Source organism: Embiotoca jacksoni, unplaced genomic scaffold (genome assembly GCF_022577435.1).
Source record: "Embiotoca jacksoni isolate LCO1_2020_lvr unplaced genomic scaffold, fEmbJac1.0.p SCAF_10, whole genome shotgun sequence".
Lineage (NCBI taxonomy): Eukaryota > Metazoa > Chordata > Actinopteri > Embiotocidae > Embiotoca > Embiotoca jacksoni.
Window position 1 is genome coordinate 4,458,680 of NW_027185230.1, and position 15,365 is coordinate 4,474,044.

Sequence of the window (15,365 nt, forward strand, 5' to 3'; positions counted from 1 at the left end):
ACCAGCCGTTGTGCTAAGGTTCAGAAAGGTACAAATTCAACTCACACCATACTGGTGATTTAGAGACCGGTTCCCTCTTGGCATTGAAAGTTTAGTGGCAGAGACAAACTGCATGTTGTATTCAGCAGACCCAAAGGAAGCAGACAGCAGCCATGGTGCCCAAGTAAATAAAACAAAACTAGTTGCAGGCAAATGTGAAATGTTTCTGACTCAAGGTGGGTTAAAGTAGGCTAAAACTATTTTTTATAAACTCAGTACAGTAAAAAAAAAAAAAAATAACAAAAAATAACAAAAAACAGATAAACTAAATAATTGTAAACCACTTCATAGAAATAAGACACAGGTCAGTTCTCTTACCTCCACTCTATGGGGAAGTGGCAATATCCAGAGGACGCCGGGTGAATGAGCACAAGCAGAAGGAGAGAGCAGAAGAGTGGAGACAGATCAGATAGATATAAATTAGTCTTAGCAGGAAGAGAAAAAAAAAACATGGTGCTCTTCTCTTCAACTCATAGCTAAGTGTGAGGAGACTCAGCCAGGTGGAAGGGCAGTGTGTGTGTGTGTGTGTGTGTGTGTGTGTGTGTGTGTGTGTGTGTGTGTGTGTGTGTGTGTGTGTGTGTGTGTGTTCGGAGCACCAGCCAAATGGGGTAGGCAACAAACAGCTGAAGCCACACAAAGGACAGCTAATATAACTGACAGCTTGCACAACACAAGACAGTAGTGGCAGTAACAATAACAACACACACCCAGACAAAAGCTGCAAGTAACTTTTAGCTTTTCTCTGATGCAGCAGTAAGTTACTGTGAATATTTGCAACATTTGGTTATGTTGTGTGAAATGTAAATCCAAACTTACCTGCGACGGTGACTCTGGCGGTTGCTTTGACGGTGTTGGCTCCAGCACTGTGTCTGTTTGAGGCCAGGCAGGTATACAGAGCCGGTTTATTCACCGTCACTTTAAGAACGGAAAGTATCACCTCTTCCACCAAGGTCTCTTCGACTGATGCTCCTGAGATCTGGAAAAAAAAAAGTATAAATACATGAACGACATAGAAAGCACAACACATTTGTATCATTATAACAAGGACAAATTACACTTAAAGCAATATTCTTTTGGTTGTTGCTAGCTTTGTCTGCCTGCTGTGTTTAGTGCTGTTTGTTTCTTAGAAGAGGAAGAAGATGCTAAAATGCCCCCTTGAAGCATAGAGAAGGATTAGGTGATGGGTCTCTTTGGACTTTCACTACCAGCAACTCCAGTTGCATTACACACAGTCATGAGACCATTTGTCAATATACCAATATGGATAAATATTTAAATCTCTATTTTGCCTTATAGTGTGTTTCCAGATCCAAATTCACTGTGTGAATATTTGGATCTTTGTCTGCTCCACAAAGCATTGTTTGCGGTCATTGCATCGTACTGGATGTAGAGCTGAAACTATTGGACCAGCTTTAACCAATCAGTATATGCTGAAACTCTGAAACCAGTGCAACTACATTGAGAGAAAAAAATGCTCAACTTCATTACACGTAACCACCGATACTGGTCACCGATTGGCCCGAACTTCAGTCCAGGTCACAGTGAAGAAAACTGAAGATGTGAGCAAGTCTGACAGAACCAGGCTATCAAAACGGTGCCTCTATGGATAAAACATGTACAGTCACAATATTGGTTTCTTTATGTTCACTTTACTCTGTCCTCATGGCTTAGTCTTGTCAATGTCTTTTCCTCTTCCTGTCTCTATGTCCTGAGTTTTCCGTGTTCATTTCCTGTTTTATTTTGGTAACTCTACTTGTGACTTGTTTCTGTTGTCTTAACTTCCTGTCCTCTCTTCTTCCCACCTGTGTCCAATTGTCTTCCTGCCCTCTTGTGTATATATCCTGTCTTCCCCTCACTTCTTTTCCAGTTCATCACTGTTTACAGCTCTTTGTTTCAGCGTTCCTTCTCTTCAGTGAGTGTATAACCTGTCCCTGTTTATTTCTGGATTTGTGACTGAGTTTGGATTTCCCTTTTGATTCCTTGGTTGTCACTTTCCTGATTTTTCTCAGTAAAGATCATTTAACTGAACTGCCTATCTGAGAGTTGTGCGTTTTAGTCCGTCCTCAGTACAAGTGACAGCTCTGTGGACAAATATGTAGAAGTAGACTTTCCATGCTCAGACGCTGAAGTTGAAAACACCTACAAATCTGATCAAAGATTTCAAAACAGCAGCCCAGGAATAACTGTTGTCCTCTGTTAACATGTACATTTTATGACCAAATAAGGATGTAATATCATATATTATGTCTTTAATAGCTCTGCTTCACAGAGGAAGATGATAATACATAACTGAGATTATATGAAGTTACTTTGGTTTTGAGACTGGTTTTTATTGACAAAAATGTGAAAATGCTAGAATTCTTGTTACATGCATACAGTACTTGTCTGCCATGGATATAACTCCTCGTAATCACTTAAAGATTTGTGAATTTTCCAGGATTCACACAATGTAAATGTAGCCAGATAAAATGTGTTTGTTGTTTTTGGTTCGTGGATTCACACTTGCAAATATATAAATGATATATGTGCGGGTGTGTAATGTGTGTGAGTGAGTCTGTCGAGGTGGTGATATGCGACTATGTCTATATTTGACGCTGCTTCTGACACCGCCTGTTTTTAGTCCGGCCTCTCTAAAATTAATGACCTCAACAAGCTGCCAGAAAAGCAGCTCCCACAGTCATTTTAATCAGCACACGCACACACACACACATAGCATTTACAAGCATTACGGGCCTGTAATCACATTGTAGCTAGCACCCAAAACTATTTAATACCCAGACATTATGTGGTGTGCGCCAACCACAACAGCATGCATTAAAAAAAAAAAAAAGTCTGCTGCCTTATTGAAAAAAATGACCTGCTTAACATTCTTAAGGTAGTAGTGCATATAATCCAGTGTCCATTACTTCAAATGTGTTTTAATTGAGGTATTTTTTTTAGGTTCCAAAAAACATTCAACACCTTAGTTCCAAAGGAATGTTGGTCCTATGTGTTTTTTCTTTGACAGCATCATCATACCACTCCCTAACTTAAAAAAAAAAAAAAATCCAATTAAAGCCAATAACAACGTGTATTATTAGCTAAATGCAAGGCAATCTCTTCAATCTTCTGTCACCATAATGAAAATTCCTGTTGCTGTTTATATCGCTGATCCCACAGCCAATCTTTAGGCACATTAACTGGTGTGTGTTTGTGTGTGTGTGTGTGTGTGTGTGTGTGTGTGTGTGTGTGTGTGTGTGTGTGTGTGTGTGTGTGTATGTGTGTGGGGGGGGGAAGACAGACAGACAGAGAGACAGAGACAGCAAGGGATAAGTGGGTAATTTCTTGTGTGTGCATTATAGCATACTGGATTTATGTTCTTAAGTAGTGTCCAGTTTTAAAAATTTGCCCTTGGTCATTCTATTTCATGACTTTGTCTTGTTGATGAAGGCACATGGACAACAAATGGAGAATACATCACTAACACCAATCATGTCCTTCATAGCTGCACGTTGACAAGCTTTTTGACAACATTTAGTTAAAATCACTTACAAAAGGGAACATGCTGCTTCCTGTAGACCAAAATAAATGCGACATAGAGACACTGTAAAGATATTTTGAATGTGCAGCTGCATTAGCAATGCAGGGACTGTATGTCTCACAAAACAAGAGTGGTCCACTGGAGAACTGGTGAAAAAGTAATGGATTTGTTTCCAGAGGCCACTGCATGCACACAGTTATGTCTTCATCCAGCATGATCTCCTTCCCAGCACATCAAATGCAGCTGTTTTTCAAAGCTCGCTGGTATCTCAAAGATGTGCACAAGATTCTCTTTGGAATCAGTTTTTTGGAGGACCCGTTTCGAAGAGGCATGTAAGGTTAGAATGGATTAAGAGAGCAGACTGTATATAAAAGTGGACGTATCTTCTGGGTCTGAAAAATTAGGCCATGTGGAAGTTCTTTAAACTGCAATACCACCGAGGGCTCCTAGAGGTTGGCTCCGTAGACGCTCTGGCTCCGTAGACGCTCTGGCTCCGTAGACTTCCATTCAGCTTTTCTCATGAAATACGAAGTCAATATTTTTTTTTCCCACAAATCATTATGGTGTTGTTTGCTAAAGTTGATGCTGCTAATTATTTTCCTGGGGGTTCATCTGTAAATAATTCCACCGTTATCTAGATATTAGGCCTCAAAAAGCGGTATGTATGGGGGGCATATCTCTTTAATTGACCGGCCTGTGGTCAGTCACTATAGGTGAGCGGGGGCCTAGTGTCGTCGGTCTCCCAATCAGATTGAGTCAGATCCATCGCTCGCTCGTCCCCAGCTTGTCCAAATATGGTCACTTCTGGCTCCGAAACAAGCAAGATAGCGACAGGTGAAATACTGAACTCGAGGCTTCCGACCAGCTGTGGGTGTGGCGAATGAGTGATGTCACTGTTGTTTGCCGCTTGACAAAGAGCGAAAAAGTCCGCATGGGCAGGATGTTGGGGGGTGGTTGGATGGATCAAAAACAAAACTTTCAACTACAAGGCTGCTGTTTGTGTCCATGTAAAAGCAAAAGTCAGTCTCGACTTAATGTAAGTCATGTACATAATCAAACAAATGTAACATATTTGATGTGTTGCTTTATCTGAAGTCAGCAAGCCGGTAACTTGTTGGAAAAGTGGGCAAAGACAATGTGTGAGTTGCATTCATTGACTACTTGCCAACTAGTTGTAAATTCTTTTAGATATATTAGCTTGTACAGATATTTTTAGATGACTTCACCATGCAGTAATTTTGGTTTGAAGATTAATACATGAAACTTAATCTGATTATCGTGTGATTCATCACTGTATTGCCTGATGGTTTTCCTGAGCAGCTACTCTATTATTGTCCCTGCTTTCCCATTATGTAAGGCTCTGCAGCGGACAATGTGTCACAATTTCAGCTACGTGCTAAAATTTATCTTATGTTGGCTGTGTTGATGGAGGCCAAACTCAACCACTGTCAAGGAGATAAGAATATTACCTGGAGATCAAAATATTTTACGGACCGCCAAGTAGACCAGGAACTGTCCGTAAATGGACAGATGGATGGGTGAGGGTGCAACTCGTATTAACATAAACAATGACATTATTTCGCATTTGTTTGCAAAATTCGGTGGAGAGATACAATGGATTCAACAGAAAAATATCAGCATCACTAGTAGACCTTTTCAAAACTAATGTTGACCACAAAGACACACTCAACCTGAAGACTCACAGTGTTTCCATTTTCCAGCCAGGTGATGGTGGGGATGGGATTTCCTGTGGCGTTACACTCCAGGGAAATCTGGCTGCCATACGCTACTCTCTTCTCCTTTGGAACCCGAAGGATTCGTGCTGGAGCTGGAAACATACACAAACCACATACTGACACGATGGTAGAGACTATTGAACACAAATAGTTACACTACAACTGGTACTACAGTTCTTTTAGCACATTCAGGGATGGAAAGTGAAATACATTAAATACATACCCTGTACCTCTATGGTGACAGGCTTTGAAAAGGCCAAACCAAAGCTATTCCTGGCAACACATCGATAGTGCCCTGCATCCTCCTTCTGTATGTTGTGGATTTTCAATGTACCGTAGTCGAGAATGGTCACACGGTCACTGAGCTGGAAGATATGTAATTTGGGTGAAGGGTTATTCCCCTTTTGTCCTTGTTCTTCCGCTGTTTTCTTTTGTGGACGTAAAAAGCACGTACCTTGATAAGCTCATCATCCTTGAGCCAGGTGACATCTGGTTTGGGGTTGCCAAGGGTAACACAAGGCAACACTGCTTTAGACTCTATCAGAAGGGTTAGATTGGTGGGATGCCGTTTGATCTGCGGCTCTGAAGGACAGACGGACAAGAGATGCAACAAAGTGGTTTAGTCTGAATGGGAAAGTGTTGCTCTTAATAAAACTGTACAATCTGACTATTCTTTCAAAAATCTGGACTAAGACTCCTACATTCTGGGAAGAAATCAGACATACTCATCTTTAGCTGAAGTGCTCCACAGCTCTTGGCAGGCTCTCCAATGCCATTAGTAGCGAGACAGCAGTACTCTCCATTGTCTGACTCTCTTACATGGGGGATGATTAGCATCTGACCCTGCTCCTTGGTCAGGTACCGGGTGTCATAGTACCTAGTGGGACAAGAAGGAGGGGCAAAGAAGCAACGGGGAGTCTGATGATGAGCACTGTGAGGGCCCCAATGAGCAGCTAATAGTACTGACATTTTACCAAATTATTTTGACGGTACCATCGCAATTACCTGCCAGATGTTCAAGTATTTGTGTAAATGGATAGAGTTAGTTTATTGAAGATAAAGTCGAGCAAATACATTGACAGATTTTTTTTTTTTTAATATAACTGTAGGCTCTAATGTGCTAGAAGCTAATGGTTATTTAATCTTTTTGCACTTGCTTTTTCTGGCGGGTCAGCAATACTCTTCCACCGCAGAAGGCATAATAACATTTTTTTTAAATAAATGTATATATTTCTTAACAAAATTGCAAAAGTAGACTCTAACAGAGTTTCAGTAGTAGTTGACAAAGGTTTTAGTTGTAAACCTACATAATCGGTTGGTTGTTCTTGGTCCAGGAGATGTCAGCTGGGGGACGTGACTCCACCTCACAGATGAAGGTGGCATTGTGATCCAGTAGTACATCCACTGTCTCTAATAATGTGATAATACGAGGCGCTAAATAACAAATAGGCAAAGACAACATGAAGAATTTTATTACAAAGCAAGAAATCCATTATAGTTTGTGGAGAAAAATCAGACAGGAGTGAAATCCAACAAGACGATCATGTTTTTTTTTTAGTAGGACTTTTTTTTCCCCCACCAAAACTCATGGCCCTCATGCTTTTTATGCCTCCATGTCAGAAACAGCCGTGGCTGAAGGCATTGTGTTTTCGGGTTGTTTAATTTTAGAGGTCGAAAGGTCACAGTTCTTGTTGATGCAATGTCTCAGGAATGCCTTTAAACAATTGCATGTCATCTGACAAAAACATCCATTTGGACTTAAGGATGAACTGATAACATTTTGGGGGTCAAAGGTTACTGTGGCAGCAAAAACATGTTTCTGACCATTACTCGAGAATTTATAGACTAATATGACAACATTTAATGCAAATTTGTTGACATTGCATATCTGAAGGTTAAAGGTCAATTGCACTGTGAAATCTTGATGAAATGTAACTTTCCTGGCAATTATTCAACGCCATAACTGAGGAACAGAAGAGGAGACATACATGTATATGGTCAGATACTAGATTAGTGACACAAATTTTGGGCGTACACCTTGAAACTGTGGTGAGTCCTTTGATCCTTTGTCCAAGATGAGTGTGAAGCATCCACTTCTGTCATGGTTACAACTTTGTGATCCATCAGAATCAGTTTTACTGGCCAAATTCCTTCATAGTCACGCTATACTATGAGTATGGACAGATATGAATGACAGATTAGTGGAGACTTTCTTGTCTAGCTTTTCATGCATTGGCAAAGAATGTGCCATTGAGCTAATTACGTGTAGCCAAATTATTTGACATTCCTGGCATTCCAACTTTAAATTTAGTCATCTGTTTCGGTCAATCCAGCTTAGACTGCTGACTAATACGACCAGATCAAAGGTTTTGAGCTTCCTCACAGTTTTGACCTCAGTAGAGCAGAGAAATACAAACTTTGAGGTGACGAGAGAAAAAGAAGTTTGTTTACTGGCACAATTACATGAAACATTTGGGATTTGGCAGGTTTGTGAGGATTAGAGGGAAGAAATGTTGACGTAGAAGGAAAGACAGGTATATAAGTCAAACTTTAGCTGAAGTTTTGAGGATTGCTTTAGAGTATGGCTTTGTTTTTATTCTAGCAGAAGTTCAAACAAGGACAGAGTTTTAATTCAAGGTTCAATTACGGCCTCATTCCCTAGAGCACGCACTGTTCACCACTATCTCCTTTCAACAGATGGTCTTTGTTAAAAGGAAAGTGGATAAATTACCAGTTCTGTGTATACTGAATATGCAAATGTTTAGAACCAGCAGTTCTGTTTTTTTCTGACATAAACAAATCCTGAGTAAAGATGGGATCAATATGTACTTCACCTACTGTATGTAGTCAGCTTTAATCATGGAAGGGAGTTGTAGAAAAAATTAGAAGAGGGATGGATTTCAAACTAGAGAGCCAGGGCGAAAGGGAAAACAGCTTTGAATACATTTAGAAGTAGAAAAAGAAAGGGGGAAATAAAAACGATGAAAAGACACGTTGAAATGATGAAGGGATAGAAGAAGATATTAGTGGGTGATGGAGCAGCTGTTTATATGTGGATTCAGATCAGAGGCATCAGGGTTGCTTTAAACTTTGTATGAACTGAGGAGAAGAACGGGGCAAAATAGAAAACAGAGGAGAGAAGAAAAGAAGACAACAGAGGAGGGGAAGAGGGAAGAGAAGAAGGAAAAGAAAGCAGAGAAAAAGGGAAGGATTAAGGTTTAAAGGACATTGTGCTTGTTTTGTCTCTTGTGAAACAAAGATTTCACAATAACATAGCTGGAAAAATGCAGCCGCATTCCCCCCCTCAACGTCAGGTCACTGCTGCTGTTTCACTTATGAATGGCAAACAAAAAAAAAGCTCCTATAAATCACACGGAAGCCCTGACATGAGGTCGGTTTTAAACTGGTATTTAATTTTAGCCAAGGTCAAAGTAAGGTGAAAATATGTCCCTCCTACCTACTTTATAATAGTTGAGGTGCATTCTTATTTTTAGCAGTCCACACTATCCACTATTGTATGGATTTTGTATAGACATTTATGGTCCCCAGAGGATGGATCCTAATAACTGTGGTGATCCCTGAACCCTTCATTTTATTGTGGGCAAGTTTCACCACACATTTTTACTGATGTCATCACTGTCATTGCTTACAGATTCCACCAAAGGTCAGGAAGTACTTCCTCTTAAAAACTTTCAAAGGAAAAGCTTTGTGTTGGTTCATATTTGCACTACGTGACAGTACAGACCCAACTCTGGAGTGGGTTTGCAGAATGTGTGTTTCTTTTCTCAATATCTTTTCTACTGCCAATATTATGTCTGAACAGATGGGTAACATCTGACGACTGAAGCCACATGATTCACTACTTAGAGCAAACGAGTGCCTCGCCAGATTTGAACTTGTCAAAGGTTATTGTTTTGAAAAGGTCCCTCCGTGTTGTTTGGACACCAGAGGTGATACAGAGCTGTTCAGGCCTTCAGAGTTGGCCACTTCCAGTGGTTCCATCTGGCCTTTACTCAATGTATTACACAAACCTATAATCCAAATCAACAGTCTTTCATTATCACTCACTTTCCTTATTTTAGTGTTGGTGTGTGTCCCCTCCAGAATGATATGAAGCTGATGCTGATGTGTCAAATGGAGCAAAAAGCTACTCTTTGCTGCTGGTTTGCAGCTTTTTACCAGTGTGTGTGTGGGTCTTTAAATGTCTGTCCACAGGTATTATAGCTAACAAGCAAATGTTCATGGCCAAGTACAGCCATAGTCATAGTTACCTAGGAAGATAGTTACCTAGTTTTCTATGAATAAGCAACGCAGGATCACTCCAAAGCATGTAATACACCCATCAGTCCACTAGAAAAGACCGTGTCAGTGTCATGTTTTGCCTCACTTAGGCGTGAAAAATAAGCTGCCTTAGCTTTAGCCACCAAAAACCACATATAGTTTTAGTGAGAGTCGGGAAAAGATCATGGTTTGTATTATAATATGCAATTTTACATAAAGAAAGTTACGTACATGACGTGTAGAAATCCATGCAACTTTCTCATGAACTCAAACCCTGGTCTTTGAGGTAAAATATTGGGTTTGATCCACCGAACCATCCCTGAGCAGGACACATTACCTCCTTCTTTGTCCCTGGTAGGAAATGTGTGTACTTTTCTTGCCCAAGGCAAAACGTGACACTGACATGGTGTCCTCTAGTGGACTCATGGGGGTATTAAGCTACATGCTATGGCGTAATAATTAATTGACTGGGATAAGCCCTTCTCTGTTGTCATGTCATTTCAGTTTTGTGTTTCCTGTTTTGTTTTGAAAACCACTTTCTTGATGTGTCTGTCTTGTCTTACTTTCTGTGTTTGTGTTTTTCCCGCCTGTTTGGTTTTTGCACTCACCTGTGCCTTGTTACCTCATCAGCACTCTGCTCTGCCTCCTCCTCCTCATTTCAGTGTCAGTCTGTTGTTTTCTTTGCTGTGTCCGGTCTTGTGTTCAGTTTTGTCTCCCACCCATCAGGCTTTGTCAGTCTGCAATTCTTTGCTTCTTTTTTATTGCCAACTGCCATAGATTCCATGTTTTGTTGTTATATTTTTTTTATTTATTTTCCAACTTATCAATGTATCTCCTCCAGTATCCATTGAGTCACTGCCAATCTTTCCAAGCTCAATTTCTTTCCCATAAAAGTGCTTTTTTTTTTTAGAGCCTGTAACTTCTAACCTTTGGTTCCTTTAGTGTTTGCTTCAATTTGTAGTTTGTCCTCAAGGTTTTTCCCATACTTTCATAGTTCAATTGTAAACAGTATTCTCTCGTTCGTGCTCTATTTCTATTTCACACACACACACTCAGGCTGTGGCGCTATCATGCAAACCAGAAACCAGCTTTTGACTTTCATTTTGGTCAAACCAGGAGAAAACATAAAAATATTGTTCTCGTGGCATGTCTGTGGATCAGATGTCTGCAAAGGAGTCGTATGCTGTTTATACTGGTCTAGTTCGCATAGACATACTGAACATTAAACACCCTCTTCACCCTACAGTATCATGCAGCCTTTAGTGCCATCATGATTCATCCTGCCAGAGAATAGCTCACAATAATTACTGGCACGCATCGTAGTTGATTAATTACATGGGTAACTCTAAAATAAATAGTTCTTTTTAAAGAAAATAATAATTGTAAATGGTCACACGCTGTAATATTGTTTTTGCTCATGCTGTCAACAGTTGACAGACACAGCTTGAAACTTAAAAGTCTCATTCACAAGACCACTGTTACCCGAACAGCCCTTCTAGAGACACTAGGGGACACGTTAATAATGTTCGGCAAACATAAAAAAAAATTTGCTCACACTCATTATTCCAAATTAAATCAAACACAGACAAATAAAGCCAACTCCCCCAGCTTGACGCATGATAGCCTGTCTTTTTGCTCCGTCCCTCTCTGCCTTGCTCAACTGACCCACGCCTCAAAGCCAGAACAAAGAGTCAACAGCAATCATATAATAACACACCCTTACAGCAGTCGTCACTTGTTAAAGCACCCTGACCCTAATCCGGAGTTGCTAAGCATTCATTTACAGTCACAGCTTGTTAAACTGTGGTTGAGCCAAACTCAATCAAATCACGGATGAATAACCTTTATCCTACAAAAGCCTAACCTTGCTCATGTTCAGCCACTTATCATTTCACTTCATTAAACAAATGTTCAAAGAAAATCTAGTAGATTTGAAGGACTAGTTCAATATTGAGGAAGTACACTTCTTTGCTTTCTTTTTTAGAATGAGATGGAAAGAAATATTTAAGTCTCATGTTTGTGTGTAAAGTATAAAATATAGATCCTGGACCTGTTTAACCTGCAGTTTACCATAAAAAAAAAATGTTGACAACAGTTTCCACTTTCAATTCCAGCAAGATAAATGGTATTCAAAGCAGTACAACACACGCTTTTGCCCTAACATACAGAGGCTGGTGCTGATATAGAAATGTACAAGATGAAAATAGATTTCTCTTTGTATGATGGAAGTGATAGCCATGGAAACCAATGACAACCACTGGTTTGTGAACTGTCGGTTTGAAGCCTCAAATTCAACGTTTTTGCCGTTGCCATCTTGTGTTTTTAGAGCCAGAAATGACCATTTTTGGACAAGCTGGGGAGGATGGATCTGAATGAATCTGGCTGCGAACCAGAGGACACTACCCCCACCCACCTAAATCGGACTGAACCCTAAACAAACTCTTTGAGACGGAAGGATTTATTTTCAGATGACCTTCAGAACACTGATCAGACATAATTAACCAAATGACACCATGCTGACTTGTGAGAAAAAATTATAGACTGTGTTTCATAAGAGAAATTGAACGGGAGTCTATGGAGGAAGAGGCTTTTCGGAGCCAACACCTAGTGGCCACCGGGGGTATTGCAGGCTAAGGCAGTTCCACATTTGCTTTTCTTTTCACGCCAGGATGCTACATCCACTTATACAGTCTATGGTCTTGAAGTTCCATAACATCTTCAACTTTTTCCATATTTGCAAAACAATGCAAGTAGCTGATTTGTAATAGGAAGAAAGATGCTGTCCACATTCATTTCAACCTTCTAATCTCTGCCATACTTTGCAAGGAACAGGTTGTCTGGCAAGCCAAGCCCCACACCATGTCAGTCCCCACCCAGGCAGAGTGTGCCAGCATCTGCACTGCTTGTTTCTCTAAGCCAATCTGCAGCATGTCTGTACTTCTGAAACAAGTGTCTTTATGGTTGGCTGTGCATGCCCACGTATGCCTCTGTAAACTTGCGCCAGCATTTGATATGTGTACCCATCTGACGTGTCCTGATCCTGAAGCCACAGCTAAACTTACTGGTTCCAACAACTGGTTCCCTGTTTGCTCCCAGTATACGGCCGTGGAGGAGGTGTCCCCAGCATATTGAAATGTGACATATCAGAAAGAGAGATACAGCTGGTTGACAACCACCTCGACCACGTGCTGCAGACAGGATATGTTCAAAGTGTAGGAAGGATATAGATTTAGACAGATTTACACTACGTTGGCCTATAAACACCTTCTCCTTTTCCCTGCAGGATGCGCCGGGGGAAACAGGTGATCACACTATGTGGAGAAAACTGAAGCTGCATTCTCTTTCAGAAAGACAGATTATAAAACACAGATGTCAGAATATAGGGAATAATTAGGGAATAATTAGTTAATAATAGTAAAAAAAAAAAAAAAAAGAAGAAGAGAGAAATACCAGTATTTCTCTCTTCTTTTTTTTTATCTATTCATTATTAACTGTTCTGATCTTTGGCCTACTGCTCATCATACATGTGCACACAGTCAGAGGGAAGATCACACAATCGGCGATTTCTTAAAATGCCCATTCTTGTTCTTTTTGTTCTTGTTTTTTGTTCTTGTTTATATTATATGATAGTTAGACGTATTATCATAACTTGCAAAGCACAACACAGCTTTTATACACAATAATACATTTCAATTCATACTGTTTTATCTGCCCAGTACCTGAGTGTTAACGAAAACACACTCTTATAAGATCTCTGGTATGGAAGTCTCACTTACCTCTCTGTATGCCGTAACTTGAGGTGACCAAAACCAGCAGAAAGACCAGTTTGTGTTCCTCAACCTTCATCCTGCCTCTAGAATGATCCGTGTGGACTAAAACTTTTGGACAGTTGCAGAATAATGGTGGTTAGATTCCCATATCAGGAAAGGAGAGGATCTTGTTGGTTCACTCTGTGTTTGTTTCTTGTGTGCATCTGCGTGTATCAGCTAGGGAAAGCCATGAGCTCTGTGCTCGACAGGAACAACTCAGTCACTGTGTGTGTATATGTGTATGTGTGTGTGTGTGTGTGTGTGTGTGTGTGTGTGTGTGTGTGTGTGTGTGTGTGTGTGTGTGTGTGTGTGTGTGTGTGTGTGTGTGTTTTAACTTTGTGATAGGCAGTGGCAGCTGCTTGTTGTCCTCGTGCACAGTCACTCAGGTTTTGTAGCTGTGCTCTAAGCTCCGAAGGCTCCAGTGCTGCAGAGCTATCTCTGCATTCACAGGTCAACAACAGTGACAGTCTACCGTTTACTCATCAAAGAAGCTGCGTTCAAGATTCTGCTATTTGGTCAGTTGGTATTAGTCACATTACTTCAGTGAAGTTATACATGAAACATTTTAATTAATTAAAACACAGCATACATTTCTTTATTGTATTTTTCTTCATAAATATACATTACAAATCCATTTGTTTTTAATCTACAAATACAAATAAACAACACAGGATGAGAAAGGGACAAACAGTCTTTTAAAGCAGCAGAGAGAAGTCACATCTGTCCATCAAAAGAAGACAAGATAAGTTGTCATGAGAGAATTTTGTGTGTCAGAGTGGTTTACGAGTTGAACATCATTAATGTACAATAACACACACTCTACTGCATGTGCATCCGTACTCCCTTCAATCATTAATACGCAGTCAAATACATGCAAACCACATTCACAGTCCCTGTTTAGCATATAACACACGGAACATCTGCACATGTTGTACATTTTTACAGATATACACGCAGACATATTCCAGCTCACGAATTAACATGTATTTTCGGTAACATTTTGACACACACATGCAAACACACAGCCACACACAGATACGCAGAATCCAGGATGCAGCCTTTGTGTCCACCTGTTGCCTGCCCGCCTGTCTGTCCTGTTTTATTTTAGGAAAGGAATGGCATTTCAGTTCATTTGCTCCCTATCCATTCAGCTTCAGATGGACGCCACCATTGTACTCCATCAGCAGGCACAGTTTGCGGTTTTGTTTTTAACTGTTGACTCAAACAAATTTTAAAGGCAACCTTTATGCTGCAGTATTTGGATTGACAAGGGTAATGGCATCACTCTTTAGTGGTGTTATCATGCAGGTTTTTTTTTTATGTGTATGTTTCTTGTTTTGTCATGTTTGCCTTTTAGCAACCAAAGCATCTTCACATAATGGAAAATGCCCTTCATTTCTTTATTTGTATTCAGATACTTCACAGCTGTTGGACTCCCTTCATGTCAACGATAGATATACTGTATGCTACAGCACATGATTTTAACAGTTCACACCACTAGGTGATGCTGTATGCTGGGTAATGAGTGATCTGCTGTTTTTTACAATCACTTTTATTGTGTAGTAAAGGTGACGCACCACCAAACTAAATCAAACACATGACAGGAAATAGTACCAGACCAAAAGAAAAAACAGTTACAGTATCAAACTACGACTCTGCCAGGAACCTCTGACTCAGCTGTACAGTCTGACTCTGGAAAACGTTTGAACTGATACGCGTACGCCCTCTGTTGACAGAATCACAACAGTAGGCTCAATCCAGAAAAAAATTGTTTCGAAAAAAAACATTTTATTTTATTTAAAGACTGAATCTTGATTTTTGTTTTATTTTTTTAGAGAGCATTTTAACAAAGTGGGTACTGTCTGTGTTGCCGACAGTTGAACTTAAGAGAGAGCAAAAAAAATTAAAAGTCACGTGTCTCTGGTGGCATCTGGTAACCCAGGATAAACTTTTATTCGTGATAAATATATTGAAAATAGA

General features: G+C 40.1%; 1 protein-coding gene across 1 annotated transcript in view; it reads right to left on the reverse strand.

The window, feature by feature from the left end:
* musk (muscle, skeletal, receptor tyrosine kinase) overlaps positions 1-13,706 on the reverse strand; it is a 31,730-nt gene extending 18,024 nt beyond the window's left edge. Inside the window, exons 1-8 of the mRNA XM_069162257.1 lie at positions 13,353-13,706; positions 6,603-6,729; positions 6,021-6,172; positions 5,750-5,877; positions 5,519-5,660; positions 5,263-5,387; positions 856-1,015; positions 358-364 (exon numbers count right to left, since the gene is read on the reverse strand). Coding sequence (XP_069018358.1) covers positions 358-364; positions 856-1,015; positions 5,263-5,387; positions 5,519-5,660; positions 5,750-5,877; positions 6,021-6,172; positions 6,603-6,729; positions 13,353-13,422 — 911 coding nt within the window. The 5' untranslated portion in view covers positions 13,423-13,706. The remainder of the gene's footprint in view (positions 1-357; positions 365-855; positions 1,016-5,262; positions 5,388-5,518; positions 5,661-5,749; positions 5,878-6,020; positions 6,173-6,602; positions 6,730-13,352) is intronic.
* Between the last annotated feature and the right edge of the window lie 1,659 nt (positions 13,707-15,365).